Here is a 17,027-nt window from a genome sequence, read left to right as displayed (position 1 = left end):
ACTGTTACTCTGCTCCTGAGGACATGTCACTAGTTGTACAGTGACATAGAAATGCGTTGAGCAGACGCATGAGTAGGCAGAGACGGTCTTTTTGCAAGTTAGTGATGGGATACTAGAAATAAAGAACAGCAGGGTTGTAAGAAGAGCTCAAACAAAAAGCTCTCACCCGTAATTTATCTATCCCATTCACTATCGTTTTATTCTCACTATTTGACATACATTGTTGCGACTTATTGTTATAAGTTGCTACTAATGTTACAGCTGGTGCTCTTGATAAACTATAAGCATATCCAGTGCATTCAGTGAGTTTTGTCAGTGCATCTGGGAATTTATCAGGAGACATATACAAAGTAGATAACCCTGATATATCCAGATTTGCACGTTTTGAAAGCGTGGATAGAGTGGCTATACCCATACAATTGTGGAGTGAGCCACCTGTCCAGGCTTAGCCTGAAGAATTCATTATGTGGCAGATTCGCCCCGAATTTTAATATACATTTAATAAAATTTATTTTAAGCGTGTATTCAGGCAGTTAAACATAATTTTCGCATGTATACGCAAAATTCAGTTCATCGTTACATCTTATGTGAGGCAAGGTAACAAAAAAATGGCTGTTTTGCCACTGTTTTTTATTTTTTGTTATTTACAACGTTCATCTGACAGGTTAGATCATGAGCCATTTTTATAGAGCAGGCTGTTACGGACATGACAATGCCAAATATGACAACTTTTTGGGGATGTTTGTTTCAGTTTTACATAATAAAGCATTTTTGAAAAAAAAAAATTTTAGTGTCTCCATATTTTGAAAGCCATAGTTTTTTTTTATTATTTTTTGGGTGAATGTCTTATGTAGGGGCTCATTTTTTTTAAATTTGAGATGACGGTTTTATTGGTAAAATTTTGGGGTACATATGACATTTTGATCGCTTGCTATTACACTTTTTGTTATGTAAGGTGACAAAATGGCTTTTTTACACAGTTTTTTAGGGTGTTCACCTAAGGGGTAAAATCATGTGATATTTTTATAGAGAAGGTTGGTACGGACACGGCGATACCTAATATTTATACTTTTCTTTATGTATTTGAGTTTTATACACTAATATCATTTTTGAAACAAAAAAATAATCATGTTTTAGTGTCACCATAGTCTTAGAGCCATATTATTTTTTTTTAGTTTTTTTTAGGCGATTCTCTTAGATAGGGTATCATTTTTTGTGAGATGAGATGACAGTTTGATTGGTACAATTTTGGGGAGCGTATGACTTTTTGATCGCTTGCTATTACACTTTTTGTGATGTAAGGTGGCAAAAAAATTGCTTTTTTTACACCGTTTTTTTGATGGTGTTCACCTGAGGGGTTAGGTCATGTGGTATTTTTATAGAGCAGATTTTTACGGACGTGGCAATATAATATGTATACTTTTTTTTAACATTTAACACAATAAAAGTATTTTTGAAACAAAAGTGTCTCCATAGTCTGAGTGCCATAATTTTTATTTTTAGGGCAATTGTCCTGTGTAGGGGCTCATTTTTTGCAGGATGAGGTGATAGTTAGATTGTTACTAATTTTGGGGGCATACGCCTTTTTGATCACTTGGTGTTGCACTTTTAGTGATGTAAGGTGACAAAAATGGCTTTTTTTACACAGTTTTTATTTTTCATTTTTTATGGTGTCTATCAGACATCTGTATTGTAATGCATAGCCTGTTCGTGTACTACAGTGAGTAGTGCACAAACAGGTTGCCTAGGAGACCCAGCCTGAGCCTGGATCTCCTCGGCACCTATAGAAGGCAGATCCTGATGCCATGCAGGGCATTGGGCAGCCTCTGCACGGCATCAAGATGCCTTGTCACACATGGTGTCCCCTCTGCTTCACCCGCCGCAAACCACTTCTATGTCGCGTCCAGAGCTGACCGCGGCATAGAAGGGGTTAATCCGCCGGCATCGCTGTAGACAGTGATGCCGGTGGATACAGCAGGGGCCTGGCTACCAGGGACTGCCGGACCCCTGCAGTGCTCGGGTGCGCACCGCTCCGGTGTCCGCCCGATCATCCTGCCGTGCATGTACGGCGGAATGCATTCTGGCAATGCATCCCCCGCCGTACATGCACGGCGTTCTGCTTCAAGGGTTTAAAAACACACCTCGACGGCACATGCTTTTTCATATTCCAAAGCTTCCAAAGATTGTCCTTTATTAGGGGAAGATAATGTTTAAACACAGAATTTTTTTTTGGGGGGGATAAAATAAATACATAAAACAGGGCTTGTTGAGGGAACCAAGCGTCTAAAAATGATGTCTATGTTGGAATGCCTGCCAGTATTACATGCACAAGTGTTAATTGTCAGAAGAAAAAGTAGCTTGTTCTGAATGAGCCTAAACTAATTCTCCATTTTAATTGCAGTGTGGATGTGGAAAGGGTATGGTATGGACATAGTGGCATGCTATCACGTCTGAGATGGCAGGTAACAGACGTGCGGGGCAGAGGGAAGGGAAGAGGAGTACTCTTCCACTAGGGAGAGGGAGGAGTGGAGACCTTTAGCTCATCGGGCACTGGCACCTGGCTGCCCTGACATCCCTAAATGGGCTGATAACCCATATGCCGACCACGTGCCTCATCCCTGGCTTACCATGAAATAACCCCTAGGTAGTGAATAGGGCAGTGGGACCACTAGTCCTTACCACTGACACCTAGGGTAACAACAGGGAAAGGACAAACAACACAATCAACAATCCCCAAAGGGACAACAACAAGAGACAACAACAGGAGTCAACAGGAGATCCAACAACTCCAACAGCAACAGTTGTCTACCTGAGGTCAGAATAGAAGATCTGGAAGGAAGGTCTATATCTGGCAAGAATGGAAGCAGAAAGGGAGAATATATAGTAGCTGGGAGTGGCTGACAGAGAACAGCTGAAAGTAAAAGTTACAGATTTCTAAATGGGAGAAAAAAGATTGCAAACCTAAGTAGAAAAACCTAGACCGGAATCCATTCTTACCATTAGGTCATGGAGCGATCCCTTGAGAAACTGAGCGCGTAGCCACCCACTGTGACCTTCTGACCCTAGGCACAACAGGGTCAGCGATAGGTCATGACACATGCAACCGCAAAAGTAGCATTGCAACCTGTTGCATGAGCGTCTGAGTTTCTTCAAAAATACATATGGAGGGGATATGAAGGGGATAAGGACAACTGCAGCATGAATGGCATGAGCTGCCAGTACTTGACCTGAAAACAACACATGCTCCCTGCTGAGGCGGTCTGGTTTTGGGGACAGGATCATGTCCATGGAGGAGGAGGATAGAGATGTCGCGAACATAAAATTTTCTGTTCGCGAACGGCGAACGCGAATTTTTGCAAATGTTCGCGAACAGGCGAACCGCCATAGACTTCAATAGGCAGGCGAATTTTAAAACCCACAGGGACTCTTTCTGGCCACAATAGTGATGGAAAAGTTGTTTCAAGGGGACTAACACCTAGACTGTGGCATGCCGGAGGGGGATCCATGGCAAAACTCCCATGGAAAATTACATAGTTGACGCGGAGTCGGGTTTTAATCCATAAAGGGCATAAATGACCTAACATTCCTAAATTGTTTGGAATAACGTGCTTTAAAACATCCAGTGTGTGTATACGATCAGGTTTGATGTTGTATCAATCAGGTAGTGCAAGGGTTTACGCCCGCTTCACTGTGACAGACCAAACTCCCTGTTTAACGCACCGCAGTCCATTTGCACAACCGCAAACTCTCCATTTGCACAAGGTTGGATACCAAGCTAGCCATGTCCCGTTCCTTGTCCTCACTGATGTCATTGAAGGTCTCTTCCTCCACCCAGCCACGTACAACACCAAGGGTCCCTGAAAAGGTGACAACAAGCTACCTGGGACGCCTGCTGTAGTTGGTCTCCCACCTCCTCAAAGCCCCCTTCCTCCTCTGACTCCTCTTCTTCAGACTCCTCTCTCTGCGTTGCCGCAGGTCCAGCAATCGACGACGACAAGGCTGCTTCTGGTGGTGATGGTGACCACAACTCTTCCTCTTCATGCTCCAGAAAAAACGCATATGGGATGAGGTCGATGATGTTGCCTTGGGTTTGACTGACCAGGTTTGTCACCTCCGCAAAAGTACGCATGAGCCTACAGCCATTGTGCATGAGCTTTCAGTAACGCGGCCAAAAAATACCCAGCTCCGCAGAGGCTGTCCTCTTTTTATAAAATTTAAAAAAATCTGTTCTTAACAGTTTAATCTCTGTTAATCAAAGTTTTTTCTGAAATTCGGATCAAAGTTAATTTGTTTGATTTCGATTCGCTCAACATTATTTCCATTCCATGAGGCTGTTTACACAAACAGGGACACATTTGCATATAAATATTATACCTGAATTGCAGGAATCAGAGGGTCATTATTATAAATTATAATCTTCTTCAACAATGGACTTCCATCTAAATACTAAGAAACATTAATTTCTGGACAGAAGATCAATGAATTAAATAAAATACATATAAGGTTGTTACAACAGAATGGTTGTTATGCTAATCCATTGAGAATGTGTTTAACTTGGTGCTGTTTTTCTCTAGTTCAGTACATTTGGTGTAAAGGCATAGCAATCATCAATATCCTTATTTACCAGCATAAAAGTGATTTCTAATCTGATGTGTAAATGAGTTTCTGTAGCACCTTCAAATGAGTTTCACTGGTCCAGACGTTATGTTCTACACATTGAACTTGAAACTTGATATTTAATTTATACCTTTCAAGGAAAATGATGAATGACTTCTTATAGCCCATACACTGGTTCCATACAGTCTTTCATTATATTAATTTACACAATTTGCATCAAAATGGTTAAATATCGACAATGATTTAATATAAGATTGCAAAAACATGTTACAAAATAAAAATGCATAATACTGAAATATTACTGATGTCTATTAAAGTGGCATTTCCATCTTATAATATGATACAATGTCTCTAGGAAATCCTACCCGGGAGAATGGGGCATGATACTACAATACACATCATCATATAGAATTCTCATTTACAGTATAATATCCTTCTTATTATAGAATGCCCTTATATAGTATAACATCCATCATCAGAAGCCCTCCGTCCTTTGCCACAGGTCCACAGGTAAGCTGGCTTAATTAGAGGGTGAGTGCTGAATGGTGGCCGGCCCGTACTATGTCCAGATTGAGACTAATAGGAGGACAATTATTAACCATTACATGCCCAAAACCACTTGATTACATTAAAAGTAGGTCTGTCACCAACTTACCTTTCCGGGCTCCAGCGATGCATTTTCTGGCTGCAGCCGCACCATGTGAGATGCACTGCTGGGCCACGCCCTCCATGATGCGCTGCCTAGCTGCGTGCCCTGTCAAAGCAGTTTCATTCCTATTAACGGAGCACAATGCTCTGTTTCCCCCTGCAGAGTACTTTTTTGCGGGAGATTAGGAGGTTTTAGCTTTTAGGTGTCTCTAGTTATTATGTAGGCTGAAGGACAGCCCAACTATTTTATTATGGTGCAAGTTGGGACATCCGGTCCCTGGACCTATTAGGTTCTGATCGGGGACTTGGAGGTCTATTTAAATCCCCTGCTGGCAATTCACCCTTTCCATTTATAGGTTTCTATTCCCATGCTGTGCTCCCAGTTCTGTTCTGTGTGCATTTGGATTGCTTATGGCAGGCATGTCCAAACTGCGGCCCTCCAGCTGCTGCTAAACTACAACTCCCATCATGCCTGGATAGCTTACAGCTATTAGGGCATGCTGGGAGTTGTAGTTTAGCAACAGCTGGAGGGCTGCAGTTTGGACATGCCTGGCTTATGGTATTGACCTCAACTTGCCTTTGACTACTCTCTGTCTCCTGATTTGGTACTGTGTTTCCTGTCTGCTTCTGACTTCTGCTTGGCTATTCTGGCAACCCTCTTTTGCCTGATCTTGTACCACATTGGCCGCCCAGCTCCGATCCATTCTTATATGGCTTTGTTTTTGTGGACTTGCCGCCAAAGTCTTGCACTGCAAGTAGGCAGGCAAAGCAAGCTGGGTTCCAGTAAGGCTCACTGTCTGTGTGTTAATGTCTTCTGTGATGACAGGATCATAACTTGTATGGAACTAAAAAATAACAATGGCGTGCTCGCTTCAGCAGCACATATACTAAAATTGGAACAATACAGAGAAGAATAGCATGTCCCCTGCACAAGGATGACATGCAGATTGAACAATATGGAGTGCTTAACCAGATATTCTCAATTCATGCCAGGTGCCAAACGCTCCGTTGTTTTGAGAGAAACTATAATTTCTTGGAAGGAGATTCGCAAACGTTTTAACCTCCCCTTTTTGCTATGAAAACACATGACGTTGAAATCGACGAAATCCAAAGCAATATATACCCCGCTTAGCTTTTGTTTTATATTATATATTTATAATGTACTTTTATTTTTTACTCTTTCATGTGAAATAGAGTAACAGTAAAAAGTCACAATCAAGCTTCTATTCTACTGCCAGAGACATTGAAGGGAAAGGCTAGAATTTGAAAGCAGAACAGGCATGCTCAACCTCAACCCTCCAGCTGTTGTAAAACTACAACTCCCACGATGCCCTTCTGATAGGATGATAGTTGTAGGCTGTCAGGGAATGATGGGAGTTGTAGTTTTGCAACAGCTGGAGGGCCGCAGGTTGGAAAGGCAGGGAAAGCTGTCAGCCAGGGAGAGAGAAGTGAGGAGCTGAGGCTGGGTGTGGCTCCTAGCACAATGGCAGCTGCTGCAGAACCTCAAAAGCGGATACCTTCATGGACATTTCTTTCATTTTTTCACCCATTTTAACAGAAATAAATGTTTTGGGGTGTAGGGCAGGAAATAAACAGAATGTACATGAGTTTCACCATGCAGAGGATAGATATAGCTTTTGAAATCTCAGTGAAAGCGTGAACTACTAGTCTGAAATCCATGTCAGAGCATTTCAACATAGTAAATTTTTTTTTGTGTTTAACTTTTGAAAACCAGCATATAAGGCAAGCATATACATATCTTACAATATGCAGGGTAGTGGAGGATAACATCTGTGAGTGGCAATGTGACATACTAGGTAGTGTCCAGCGAGGATGCTCGGCCGAATTGCTGTTCGGCTCAAGCATCGCTATGCTCGGCACATAGCGGTACTCGGCCAAGTACCACATGTGCTCGAGCGCCATGCTCGAGTCAACTCTCCGCACGTTTCTTGGCTGCTATGCAGCCAATAAATGTGCAGGTAAGTACTGCCATCACTATACAGTGATTGGCTAGCCAGAACACGTGATCGGGTGCTATATAGCACCCAATGGTGCGTGTTCGGCTCATTATTAGTCAGGGAGGGCTGCGCTTAGGAAGGGACAGATAGTGTAGGGAGTGTGATCGCAATCTATTTAGTTTAAAAACGTTTCAAAGACCCAAAAGTCCTTTTAAGGACTATTGTGTGTGGTGGCAGCAATACAATATAGCCATCAATTTTTTTTTCCCATACTTCTCCATATTTTTTCTATAGAGGGTGTCTGCAGTGACTTGTGACATCTGTGCAATACCTTCTGTGTGTCAGGGCCAGAGATAGAAAAAATATAAGTGAAATCTAGTACATTTTTTCTATTCTTTTACGTACTTTCCCTATAGAAGGGTGTCTGCCGTGACTTGTGACATCTGTGCAATATCTTGTGTGTGTCAGGGCCAGAGATAGAAAAAATATAAGTGAAATCTATTTTCCTTTTTCCATACTTTTACGTACTTTTTTCATATACTGTTCTTGCTGTGAACTGTGACATCGGTGCCACATATTGTGTGTCAAGTGTGCATATAACATTTAATATGAAGAAGGCGAACATTAAGGGACGGGCAAGTAGCCGTGATGCTGATGGTTCACGCAGAGGCCGTGGCCCTGGGCACGTTGAAACTGTGCCTGCTGCCAGAGCACAAGAAAAACAATCATACACGATACCTAGCTTCATGTCCTAGTTTGCAGGGCGTTGCAGGACAAAACTCTTGAAGTCAGACCAGTGCGACCAGGTGGTCGGTTGGATTGCAGCTGATAATGCTTCCAGTTGGTTAAGCACCACTCTGTCTTCCACCATGTTCAATCTCAGTAGCCAAGAGTCTGGTCAACATTAGCCTCACCCTGATCCTCCTTCCTCTCCACCAGAATATGACAGTGGGGAATGGCAATTAGTGTGTAATGAGGTGGATGATGATGAGACACAGTTGCCATTGAGTTAATCGCAATTACTGTCTCAAGAGGTTGATGAAGAGGATGATACAGAGTTGTCAATCACCCAGATTGTGGTTGGGTCAACAAATCAGTAGGATGATCAGAGTGAGGAAGTGGAAGAGGACTTGGTGGACGATGAGGTCACTGACCCAACCTGGGAAGGTGGAAAGCCGAGCGAGGACAGCAGTACAGAGGGGGAGAGATCTGCAGCACCGCAACGGGCTGGAAGAGGCAGTGGGGTGGCAAAAGGGAGAAGGCAGGCCACAATAAACAGACCTGCAACTGTTCCACGGAGCACCCTCTTGCATAAATCTCCCTTGCCAAGGACTAGGTGTTCTGCGGTATGGCGCTTTTTTGAGGAAAGTGCGGATGACAAAAGAGCCGGGGCATGAACACTACCAACCACACGACCACCAGCTTGATCCGTCACATGGCATCCAAGCACCGTAATAAGTGGGACGAACGCCTAGGTCCACAATCTGTGTCTGTGGGTCACACTACTGCCTCCTCTTCCCCACTGGTACTTGCTGGCCAATGGTCTGTCGAAGGCGTAGGTGAGGAGGCCTCCCATTCTGGACCTTTGCAAGCACCATCAGCGACCACATCCACTTCCTTGTCCCAGCGCAGTGTCTTTATGCCAGGCATTTGAACGCAAGCACAAATACCCAGCCACCCACCCACCCACAGGCCATAGCACTAAATGTGCACCATTCAAAATTACTGGCCCTGAAAATGTTGCCATAAGGCCTTCCGCAACCTGATGTTGGCGGCCAGCCCGCCGTACTATTTCCTCAGCCGCAACTATTTTTCAAGGTGTGCCGTGCCCGCCTTACACCAACATGTGTCCCGAAACGTCACACGTACCCGACCAACGCAGTTACTAGGAAGGTCCACATAACCACAGACACATGGACAAATGCATTCTGGCAGTGATGCTACATTTCCCTGACGGCACACTGGGTGAACATTGTGTAAGCCGGGAGCGAGTCGTAGCCTGGGATGGCACAGGTGCTACCAACGCCGACGATTGTGGGCCCTACGATGATAAGGTTTTCCGCCAGCATCTATGTTAGTGGCTCCAACCCCCACTTCTCCTCCTCTACCTCCTCCTTCACATCCACCTCCGAATTATCCACGTGCAGCACCAGTCAGCCATCAGCCAGTAGCTGGAAGCAGTTTAAGACTGCAGTGGGGAAGCGTCAACAGGCTGTGCTGAAGCTGATATGCTTAGGGGACAACAGCACACCGCCGCAGAGGGATAAGACCATACTGAGCTGTGGCTCTCGCCACTCAACCTACAAGTAGGCATTGTTGTGTGTGATAATGGCCGTAACTTGGTGGAGGTTTTGGAGCTTGGCAAGCTCACACACATCCTATGCCTAGCCCACGTCTCAAATCCTACCCCAATATGCCTAATTTACTGGTGAAGGTACGCCACGTGTGTGCACATTTCTGCAAGTCATCGACAGCTTCAGCCGGTCTGTCAGTGCCGCAGCAGCGCTTGAAATTGCCAGCTCACCGGCTGTTGTGTGACGTGAGCACGCACTTGAACTCCACGTTCCACATGTTAACCAGGCTTTGTGAGCAGCAGAGGGCAGTAGTGGAATACCAGCTACTACATGGCCGTCGCATTTGCAGTCAGCTTCCTCTAATCAGAAGCGATAAGTGGCCATGGATGTCTGACCTCTGTGAGGTTTTAAGAAACTTTGAGGAATCAACACAGATGGTGAGCGGCGATAATGCTATTATCAGCGTAACCATCTCACTTGTGTGTTCTCAAGGCCAACGCTTTTCATGTGGAAGAGGTGAAAATTGGGGAAGAAGACATTACACAGGGTGATAGCCAGACCGCCCTCCATCCGTCTTCTCAGTGCGAATTGGACAATGAAGAGGAGGAGGAGACGTTTGCCTCAGCTACAGAGGATAGTACCCATGGAAGTTTAATTCCATCTGTTCAGCGTGGGTGGGCAGAAGAGGAGGAAGAGGATGAGGAGATGGACAATCATCCTCCTGATGAGGGCAGTGAAGTCTTGCCTATTGGTACTTTGGCACACATAGCTGACTTCATGTTAGGCTGCCTTTCCCGCGACCCGCGTGTTATACACATTTTAGACAACACAGATTACTCGGTGTTCACCCTTCTCAACCACCGCTACAAAGAGAACTTGTCATCTCTCATTCCTCAGGTGGAGAGGACTTGGAAAATGGTGCAAAACCAGAAGGTCCTTGTTGAAAAATTGCTTCAAAAATCTCCATCTGACAACGCTGGCGGCAGAGTCCGTACTTCCTTGGTAACCGAGGAGGGGAGACAAGGGGAATACACAGCAGTTCCAATAGAGGCAGGGCAACACTCTCCAAGGCCTGGGACAGTTTTATGAAACCCCGCCAGCACCCTCACCCTGATGCACGGCCTAGTGTCACAAGGAGGGAAAAGTTTTGGAAGATGGTGAAGGAGTACGTAGCAGACCGTGTCAGCATCCTCAGTGATCCCTCAGTGCCTTACAACTACTGGGTGTTCAAGCTGGACACATGGCACAAACTAAAATTGCTGACAGGTTGACTCTTATAAAAATTAACAAGGTCGCTCTCGTCTCCTCCCCGCCGTCCTGTGGGTGCTGCCTGGTGAAGCATGGTGGCGGTGGAGAGAAGAGTGTGTGAGACGGAGCACTGCACCAGCGAGGCCAAGCTGCAATGCCCGACCTGCCTCAAGCTGGGCATCCATGGCTCGTACTTCTGCTCGCAGGAATGTTTCAGGGGAAGCTGGGCATCGCACAAGATGCTGCACAAGAAAGCAAATGAGAGAGTCAAAAGTCAAGATTCACCATGGACAATGGAAGGAGAAATCAATACCGATCCTTGGCTAGGCTATCGGTATACTGGAAAACTCAGGCCATACTATCCATTGATGCCAATGAGACCAGTACCAAGCTACATACAAAGGCCAGATTATGCAGATCACCCTTTAGGAATGTCACAATCTGAACAATCCTTGAAGGGAACCTCCCAAATTAAAGTGCTTTCTCCCGAAGAAATTGAGGGAATGCGTGTTGTATGTAAGCTAGCTAGAGAAGTGCTGGATGTGGCTGCTATGATGGTGAGGGCTGGAGTCACTACTGAAGAGATAGACCATGCTGTACATTTGGCGTGCATTTCAAGAAATTGCTACCCTTCCCCACTGAATTATTATAACTTCCCAAAGTCCTGCTATACATCTGTGAATGAAGTGATCTGCCATGGGATTCCAGACAGGAGACCTCTGCAAGATGGAGACATTGTGAATGTGGACATTACGGTTTACCACAATGGTTACCATGGAGATCTTAATGAATCCTTTTATGTTGGAAAAGTTGATGAGGGCGCAATACGGCTTGTTCAGACAACTTTCAAGTGTCTAATGCAAGAAATTGATGAAGTGAAGCCTGGTGTTCGGTACAGAGAACTAGGAAACATTATTCAGAAACATGCCAATGGCTTCTCTGTTGTTCGAAGCTACTGTGGACATGGCATTCACAGGTTATTCCATACTGCTCCCAATGTGCCACACTATGCCAAAAACAAGGCTGTCTGCGTGGTGAAACCAGGGCATGTGTTCACAATCGAGCCAATGATCTGTGAAGGAGGATGGCAAGATGAGACCTGGCCAGATGGTTGGACTGCAGTGACAAGAGATGGAAAACGTTCAGCTCAGTTTGAGCACACTCTTTTAGTCACAGAGACTGGCTGCGAGATCTTGACCAGGAGATTGGAACACAATGGACGTCCTCATTTTATGTTTTAGCATCCCCCTTGTCGTCTTAATTAGTTGATAGAAATGGTGTGTCAACAACTTTACGCTGTGCGTTTTTACATGACAAGCGCCTGAAGGAAATGTGGGGTTTTATCACACCTTTACATATCTGTGATAGAGGAAAACGCCATACAGCTTGAAATTTAGTGTTAAGCAACTCTTGAAACAAGGAGAAAACAGGTCTTTATATATATATATGTATATATATATATATATTTTTTTTTTTAACTGCCTTTTTATTGCTGTCTGTTTTAAGAACCCCCTTTCAAAATTTCTGTTCTTTGCCTTCTAAGTTTCCATGAACAGAAACACACGTTGCCTGCAGAGTGACTTTCTACTGATAATGGTTGTATGTTTACAGCTTGGGTTTTGGGCTGCTGACTTCTTTTCTTAAGTATATTCTAGCTATGCATTTGTGTTGAAATGCAAGACCGAGGTCTGTTCCTCTAATTTGGCAGTCTTTATGCTGCTGCAGACAGAGTAAGGGGCAAATAAATGTCTGGACTGTGTGTGTTTTTAATTTTTTTGCTTTAACAGATTTGGTAGGTTTGTTTATGGCAACCAAACCCATGGTAGCTCAGTCACTGGTAATTCCTAACATTAAAATGTCTTTGGCCGATTGTTCTCCTCTTTTGGTAATCTTGGTGCCTTTAATCTTTGAAAGCTGATGTTCCTAACTAGTACTTTGCAGTATGAGATTGTGGAGGTTGAATTTCTGAATGACCGTTGTATTTGTCACTCCCCATAGTCAGGCTTTTAGGACATTATGTGCAATTTGCTCTGATAATGTAGATGCTTACATGACTATACATAATAAGAAGACTTGCACATCTGGTGGCCGTGCAGCATACACTCGTTCTTACAGGAAGAGTAGCAAAGCTTTAGATTCCCACAAGATTTTTGTTCCTAAAAATTAATAACCGTTTGCCAAATCACGTGTATCTTTTCTGTTTCACTGTTCCCCTTCATTTCTTGCCTATCTTTAACTATGTTCTTTCTCCAAGGTGACTCCCCTCACTAGTCACAAGGAGTTATTTGGCTGCTTATTCAAGTGCCCAGACCAAGTTTCTGCTGACATTTTAGGACTCCCTAAAAAGACATCCAATTAGCAAAAAGTATTGTTGTTTATTTGTTCGACCGATAAAGACCTGTCTGCCCAAAGATTTGATATGCTTTTGAGTCAAATATTCTTGTTAAATTAAACTATGGTGACAATGTTGAATCTAAAAAAAAAAAATGAATAGGGTCTGGATTGCCCCTGACTTCTCGACTCCACCAGAGGAAAGCGGATGAACATAAAGGCACTTTAAAAGTGTTGTTTATAATGTACTGAATATTCTGTATTCCCATGCTCCTTTTCCACCACAAAAAAAGGGTATATGGTTGAATCTTCCTTTTCTCCTCCTCCTCTTTCATCATATTAACATGCTTATTTGTCACATATAATGCCCTCGTAAATAATTTTTTACAGGGTCAGCTCACCCGCAGGCCCTCTCATATAATTTTTTACAGGGTCAGCTCACCTATAGGCCCTCTCATATAATTTTTTACAGGGTCAGCAGACCCGCAGGTATTCTCATTTAATTTTTTACAGGGTCAGCTCACCAGCATGCCCTCACCCATAATGTTTTAGATCGTCAGCTTAACAGCAGACCCTCACCCCTAATGTGCTTGAGGGTCATCAGCAGGCTATCAATCATACTTTTTACGTAGACAGTGTCCGCTGCAGACAGTTAAATTATCCACGCCACATCTGCTGTGTAAAGTGTGCGGATATAAAAAATAAAATCTTTTAGAGGGTCAGCTCACCAGCAGGCCCTCTTAAGAGTCCTTTATTGTTATTTATCATCACTACATCCTGAGTCGGGAGTGGTTAATTTGCGCGCCCCCGCCTGCCTTTCTTGGAAGTGGTAGCCGTAGCTGTTACTCAGGCTCCCTCTCCAGAAGCAAACCCTGATTCCCCGTTACCCATGGTCACCGTGGTAGGCACATAAAAGAACATCGGAAGTTGATACGGCAGACATCCAAATGGATCGTCGACATCACAGGGACATGCGATCACCCAGAAGTTATATAGAATCAACAAAACGGCAGCAGGCCCTTGAACATAATGCTTGAGAGGGTCAGCTCACCATCAGGCCCTCACCTACAAGTCCAGTCTCACTATCCAAGAGTCTGGTCAACACAATCCTCACCACCGGGGATCACGTAACTACTTAGTGCAGTGGCGGCTGGGCCTGAGGGGGATAGCAGTTTGTCGCATGTTCTTTCTACCACCGAGCATTGCAGGGCACTTCAGTTTGCCTCCTGTTGCTTCCTCCTCCTACTCCACTTCCTCATCCTCTACCGGCTCCTCATCTGGTCAGCGTAACACCTTCACCTCCAACTTCAGCACAGCCAGGGGTAAACGACAGCAAGCAGTTTTAAAACGTATCTGTTTGCGGGACAAAACCCACACAGCGCAGGACCTGTGGACGGGCCTTGAACAACAGACCGATGAGTGGTTGGTGCCAGTGAGCCTCAAGCCCGGCCTGGTGGTGTGCGATAATAGGTGAAATCTCATAGCAGCTCTGGGACTAGCCGGTTTGACGCACATCCCTTGCCTGGCGCATGTGCTGAAATGGGTGGTGCAAAGGTGCCCTGAAAAATTACCTGGATATGTCAGAGCTGCTGCAGAAAGTGTGGGCCGTCTGTGCGCGCTTTAGGCGTTCTCACCATGCTGCTGCTCACCTGTCAGCGCTGCAGCGTAACTTCGGCCTTCCTGTTCACCGCCTCATATGCGATGTGCCCACAAGGTGGAACTCCACCTTGCACTTGCTGTCCAGACTGCACGAGCAGCAGCAAGCAATAGTGGAGTTTCAGCAGCAGCACACATCGATGAGTGGCTCTGCAGAACAGCACCGCTTCACCACCAATGACTAAGGCTCCATGCGCGACCTGTGTTCCTTGTTGCACTCTTTCGAGTACTCCACCAACATGGCCAGTGCTGATAAAGCCGTTCTCAGTGTTAATATCCCACTTCTATGCCTCCTTGAAAAAACGCTGCTGGTGATGATGGAAGAGAATGTGACACAGGAGAAGGAGGAGGAAGAGAGATCATTTCATAGGGTTTCTGGCCAGTCATTCACAAGTGGCTCCGAGGGTGGTTCCTGTACCCACAAACGCAATGGAACACAATTGTCCAGCCAGGGCACAGTTCTGGAGGATGAGGAGGTGGAGGAGGAGGAACCATGTTCACAGCAGGGTGGCACCTACACCAGCTCATGACCATCACTGGTGCATGCCTGGGGGGATAAAGAGGACACAGATGATACACCTCCCACAGAGGACAGCTTTTCGTTGCCTCTGGGCAGCCTTGCACACATGAGCGATTACATGCTGCAGTGTCTCCACAACGACCGCCAAGTAGCCCACATTCTAACTTGTGCTGATTACTGGGTGGCCACGCTTCTGGATCCCCATTACAAGTATAACGTACCATCCTAAATTCTGTCACTGGTGCGTGATCGTAAGATGCGTGAGTACAAGCGCATGCTGGTAGACGCGCTGCTGGTGGCATTCCCACCTGACAGCGGGGGCACAGTGGAAGCACAAGGCGAAGGCAGAGGAAGAGGTCGCTAATGCAGCTGGGGCACCACCAGCACCTCAGAAGGCAGGGTTAGCATGGCCGAAATGTGGAAAAGCTTTGTCAGCACGCCACAACAACCAGCACTACCAGCTGATATGGAACGTTTTAGCAGGAGGCAGCATTTCAGCTGCACATGCATACACATACTGAATGACGTGTCTGCCCCCTTCAACTTCTGGGTCTCCAAATTGGGCACATGGCCTGAGCTTGCCCTTTACACCTTGGAGTTGCTGGCCTGCCCTGCAGCCAGTGTATTGTCTGAACGTGTTTTTAGCATGGCAGGGGGCGTAATCATAGACAAGCACAGCCGCCTGTCCAGAGCCATTAAAATGAACCAGGCATGGATCCCATAGGACTTGTCCGTACCTTGTGCAGAATAGACATGTATACCAGCCTTAACCAGCCATTGTTATAATACAGCGCAATTGCTCATTGTTGTATTTTGGATATTTCCCACTCTTTTGGAGTGTATCCTAATACAAAAATAATTAAACCAAAACCAGTGTTGGCTACCTGGTCCTCTTCCATCGCCGCTTCCACCTACACCGCTACTTCCACCGCCTCCTCAAACTCCTACTCCATATGGACCTCCAACTCATAAATCAAGTTTATTTATTTTTATTTGTACGTATTTTTTAAATTTTATGCAATGTCACTAATTTGTCTGTTACATTTTTGGGTGAAATTCACACATTTTTGGGTGCGATATACCACTGCTATACCTAGTAAACAGGTAAAAACATTTCACAAATTTTTCTGTTACATTTTCAGGTGAAATTCACTAATTTTTGGGTTTGATATACCACTGCTATACCTAGTAGACAGTTAAAAACATTTCACTAATTTGTCTGTTACATTTTCTGGTGAAATTCATAAATTTTGGGCTGTGATATACCCCTGCTCTACCTAATAGACATATAACATTTCACTAATTTGTCTATTACATATTCGGGTGAAATTCACCAATTTTTGGGTGTGATATACCCCGGCTGTACCTAGTAGACAGGCAAAAACATTTCACAAATTTGTCTGTTAAATTTTCGGGTGAAATTCACCGATTTTTGGCTGTGATATACCACTTCTATACCTAGTAGACAGGTAAAAATAATTAATTAAATTTGTCTGTTACATTTTCTGCTTAAATTCACCAATTTTTGGGTGTGATATACCCCTGCTCTACCTAGTAGACAGGTAAAAACATTTCACTAATTTGTCTGTTATATTCTTCGGTGACATTTGACCATTTTTGCCGTTAATAAACCCCTGCTCTGCATAGGTGATAGGGACATCAATTTCAAAAAATCGTCTGTTACATTGTCAGGTGACATTTTACCAATTTTGCCATATACAAACCCCTGCTCTGCATAGGTGACATAGTAAAATT

The 17,027-nt window shown here is 44.6% G+C and overlaps 1 protein-coding gene and 1 pseudogene across 1 annotated transcript; both read left to right on the top strand.

The window, feature by feature from the left end:
* The first annotated feature begins 6,128 nt into the window (after window positions 1-6,128).
* LOC122929810 lies at window positions 6,129-6,244 on the top strand (annotated as a pseudogene).
* Window positions 6,245-10,831: 4,587 nt separating this feature from the next.
* LOC122926637 (methionine aminopeptidase 1-like) lies at window positions 10,832-12,046 on the top strand. The gene has a single exon (XM_044278070.1). It carries the CDS (start codon window positions 10,858-10,860, stop codon window positions 12,004-12,006), a length of 1,149 nt encoding a protein of 382 aa, XP_044134005.1. The 5' UTR covers window positions 10,832-10,857; the 3' UTR covers window positions 12,007-12,046.
* The last annotated feature ends 4,981 nt before the right edge of the window (window positions 12,047-17,027 follow it).

The sequence above is a fragment of the Bufo gargarizans genome, chromosome 2 (genome assembly GCF_014858855.1).
Source record: "Bufo gargarizans isolate SCDJY-AF-19 chromosome 2, ASM1485885v1, whole genome shotgun sequence".
Lineage (NCBI taxonomy): Eukaryota > Metazoa > Chordata > Amphibia > Anura > Bufonidae > Bufo > Bufo gargarizans.
Note: the sequence above shows the minus strand (reverse complement) of the source record. Positions and strands in the feature narration are given on the sequence as shown.